This window comes from Macrosteles quadrilineatus, unplaced genomic scaffold (assembly GCF_028750875.1).
Source record: "Macrosteles quadrilineatus isolate MER2022 unplaced genomic scaffold, UCM_ALF_1.0 Scaffold_4__1_contigs__length_99947679, whole genome shotgun sequence".
In the NCBI taxonomy this organism is placed as follows: Eukaryota; Metazoa; Arthropoda; class Insecta; order Hemiptera; family Cicadellidae; genus Macrosteles; species Macrosteles quadrilineatus.
This window is the reverse complement of record NW_026542597.1, coordinates 85880008-85884251: the sequence shown is the minus strand read 5'-3', so window position 1 is coordinate 85884251 and position 4244 is coordinate 85880008. Positions and strand designations below refer to the sequence as shown.

Here is a 4244-nt window from a genome sequence, read left to right as displayed (position 1 = left end):
GCAAATCTTTGGTGGTATTGTGCAATCAAACTCTGAATCCATCAAATCTACCGACACCTTTAAAGTGGAATGCACTAGAATTAATCTTCCTGTAGGTTCTGGGAGAGTAAGGCCTGGGTTTTACAATACGTTTGATGAGGAATGCAAGTCAAGACGGGGAATTGTTATCATTAATAATAAAGATAAATTGTGTTTACCCCGTGCAATTGTAGTGGCTATGGCCAATGTAACCAAAGACCCCCTTTACAATGCAGTTAGAAAAGATGATGGGAAAAGACAGACTGTTAGGGCTCAGGAACTTGTGTGTCGAGCCAGGGTTGAAATGCCAGAGGGTGGAGCTGGGATCCCGGAACTTGAAAAATTTCAGGGGTTTTTGAGAGACTACAAAATTGTCGTGTACAACTATGACAGGAAAGGACGTGATGTCTACTTTGAGGGAAATGTAGAAAACCCCAAGTTCAAAATTAACTTGATTTTTCACAATGGACACTACAATGTGATTAATTGTTTGACTGCTGCTTTTGTTTGTAATTATTTCTGTGAAGCCTGTCATGTACCCTACGACCATAAAAGAGAGCATCGTTGCTCAAACATTTGCCCACAGTGTCAAACTATCTCACCTCCTTGTGTAGTGGAGAGTGGTGGTGTTCTGTGCCCTAAATGTAACATGACTTATAAAAATCAGAGATGTTTTATCGCGCATCAAGCTGATAGATGTAAAAATGTAAAAAAGTGTCTAGACTGTGGGAAATTGGTTTGGATTAGAGATCGGTCTAAGCCTCATAAATGTGGTGAAGTATATTGCAAACCTTGCTGTTCATTTGAAGACCCTAACCACAAATGCTATATGAAACCAGACACAAGAAAGCCTAAATCCAAAAACTTTTTGTTTATTTTCTTTGACTTGGAAACCCGTCAAGATGAGTCCCTGCCCTCAGATCCCGAGTCTAAATTGCATCAAGTGAACTTGTGTGTGTCACAACAGTTTTGCTATCAGTGTATTGAGGCTAAATTTTGTATGGCTTGTAAAAATCGTACGCGAGTGTTTAGTTCTGAACCAATCACTCAGTTCATGGACTATGTGATGCAAGTCCGTAAAAATTTTAAAGATGTCTGTGTCATCGCACACAATGGGCAGGGCTTTGATTTCCAGTTTTTGCTCAAGTATGTGCTGGAGGATACGAAGTTCACTCCGAAACTTGTAATGCGGGGAACTAAGGTAATTTTGATGGAGATTGACAATGTGAGGTTTGTTGATTCACTTAGTTATTTCCCTATGCCTCTTGCTGCACTACCTAAAGCCTTTGACCTTCCCCCGGAAAAGAAGAAAGGCTATTTTCCCCACCTCTTCAACACCCTTAAGAATCAAAATTATGTGGGTCCTATGCCGGCAAAGGAGTTTTACTGCCCAGAATCTATGTTTGAAAAATCACACAAAGATTTTGAAAGATGGTATAATGATCAGGTTGGAAACCACGTTACATTTGACTTTAAGAAAGAAATCCTAGAGTATTGTATGTCGGACGTTGATATCTTGGCTCAAGCTTGTTTAAAGTTCCGTTCAATTTTCCTGCAAGAGTGTAATGTGGACCCGTTTCTCGAGGCTGTAACCATTGCCAGTGCTTGTAACTTGGCCTTCCGTCGGAAATTTTTGAAGAAAAATACCATCGGCATCGTTCCTAAAAATGGCTATAGGCTTACAGACGCCCAATCGGCAATCGCGTTACAGTGGCTAACGTGGGAAGAGGAGAAACGTGGAGTTAGAATAGAACACGCCGGCCGTGGAAAAGAAGTTAAGATTAGTGGAATGAAAGTTGATGGTTTTGACGGTCAAAATATTTATGAATTTCAAGGCTGCTACTGGCATGGCTGCCCTAAATGCTTTCCCTATGATCGTGAACTTGCTTTGAAAGAGGATCCCTCTGACTCACTCCATTTGCGGTATGAACGGACCAAATCGAAAATAGCAAAGTTGGGTGATAACGTTGTACAAATGTGGGAATGTGAGTTTAGAAAGTTAAAAAAGACAGAAAACCTGAAACACCTAGAAAAGTTGCCGATCCTCAACAATTTACCTCTGAATCCGAGGCAAGCATTTTTTGGGGGCCGAACCGGGAATGCCAAAACCTATCACAAATGCGCCGAAGGGGAAACCATTGAGTATGTGGATGTATGCTCTCTCTATCCCTGGGTATGTAAATATGGCAAGTACCCTGTAGGCCATCCAACGATCTATGTAGGAGACAAAGAGTGTAGACAGAGAGGTCTCAATGTTGAGGGTCTATTAAAGTGTAAAGTACTTCCACCTCGTGAGCTCTATCACCCCGTTCTCCCAGCCAAAATGAATGACAAGTTAATGTTTGTTTTGTGTGCGACTTGTGGAGATGGTCAGATTCAAACTGATTGCGACCACGAAAGTGGTGACAGAGCACTTATTGGGACCTGGACCATGGACGAAGTTCGTAAAGCTGTAGAAAAGGGTTATGTTGTGCTTGACATGTATGAACTTTGGGAGTATAAGGTAGCCACATATGAAAACGGGGGATTGTTCACTGACTTTATAAATAAATTTTTAAAAATGAAACAGGAAGCAACTGGGTTCCCTAGTTGGTGTGAAACCGAGGAAGATAAGGATCAGTACGTTGACGATTATTTTAAAAAAGAGGGTGTCCAACTGGAAAAAGACCAAATTATCAAGAATGGTGGATTGAGGTCGTTAGCTAAACTGATGTTGAACTCTTTTTGGGGAAAATTTGGACAGCGTGAAAATCAGACCAAAGCTACAATCGTCAGGGACCCTAAAACACTTTTCAAAATGTTAACTAGCCCTGAAATAGATGTAAATAGAGTACAGATTGTCAATGATAAGGTTCTTGTTGTCAGCTGGGAGTATATTGAGGAGGTTGGGGAGCCATTGCAAAATGTAAATGTTGTGTTGGCAGCTTACACCACAGCCCAAGCGAGATTGAAGCTCTATGAGCATCTAGATGCCCTGGGTGGTCAGGTATTGTATTATGATACTGATTCTGTACTATATGTATATAAGGGTGGTTTGTACAGAGTCCCCACGGGAGATTATCTAGGGGAAATGACCGATGAGTTGGCCGAGTACGGCCCTGGATCATATATAGTAGAGTTTGTTTCTGGAGGTCCGAAAACCTATGCATACCTTGTGTGGTCAACAAACAAACAAAAATTGATTCCCGTATGTAAAGTAAAAGGGCTTATATTAAACATGAAAACTTCTAAAAAGATTGGATTTGACAGTTTGAAAGAGATGGTCCTTGGTGATGCTGCACAAACAATGGACATTGAGGAAAATAGAATCAGACGAACAAAGAATAGGAACATAGTTACAATCAGTGAAGTCAAACAGTTTAAAATTACGGGACCAAAGAGGAAACATAGTAGCAATTATGATACACTTCCATATGGGTTTAAAATTCAAAAAACTCACCAAAATCTCAACTCCTAAATCATCACTATCACTCAAGTACTCCCAGTCCCCAACATCCACCTCGTTCCAGCCATTCCACCCTCCTTGCTACCAATTAAACCCAAATACCGAATCTGTGTCTTCGTCTTCTTTTTCTTCGCTTAAATTTAAAAATTAACAAATCCTACACCATAAATAATTTTGAATGAAATCATTTACAACCAACACTAGAGAGATCATGTTGGACACTGAACACATGTTGCACATGCTGCACATGTGTAGCGCTCCCCTCTCCACTATCGCTACATACCTTAATGGCGGCATACGCAGTTTTTCTTGGCGGTAACGGTGGTGGCCTTAGATCCAGAGGTTGAAGTTCTTCGTATATTGGCTCCACCGGCTCGCGTTTGATGGAAAACACCCACCCGAAACATGATGCGAAGCACATGGTGACTGAGATCCAACTGGAGTGGGGCTATTTTTAAATCTGTTTGTACATTGAGGCGCTCAAATCTGGAGGGACTTGGGCTACTCCTTGTGCATGTGTGAATGCTATTGGTCACTGGCGCGGCCGACTAAAAAGCCCGTAAACCATGAGTGAATGTTGGTCACTGGCACGGCTGACTAAAAAGCCTGTAAACCATGTGTGAAGGTCACTGGCGCGGCTGACTAAAAGGCCCGTAAACCACGTGTGGAGGGGTAAGTGTCATTCCACTTGGAACCTTTACACCACCATGTTGTACCTACTCGAGTTTTCAGCTAGAACGATTACTGATAATCTGTTTCTTTTAAATACTGTAAAGCAAGC

General features: G+C 41.5%; 1 protein-coding gene across 1 annotated transcript; it reads left to right on the top strand.

Annotated features, from left to right (window-relative positions):
• Positions 1-217: 217 nt before the first annotated feature.
• LOC128993106 (uncharacterized) lies at positions 218-3475 on the top strand. Its single transcript, XM_054416863.1, has one exon. It carries the CDS (start codon positions 218-220, stop codon positions 3473-3475), a length of 3258 nt encoding a protein of 1085 aa, XP_054272838.1.
• The last annotated feature ends 769 nt before the right edge of the window (positions 3476-4244 follow it).

What these genes read in the sequence shown, in the direction of transcription:
- LOC128993106 (XM_054416863.1), top strand. Translation starts at nt 218, where the DNA reads ATGGCCAATGTAACCAAAGACCCCCTTTACAATGCAGTTAGAAAAGAT.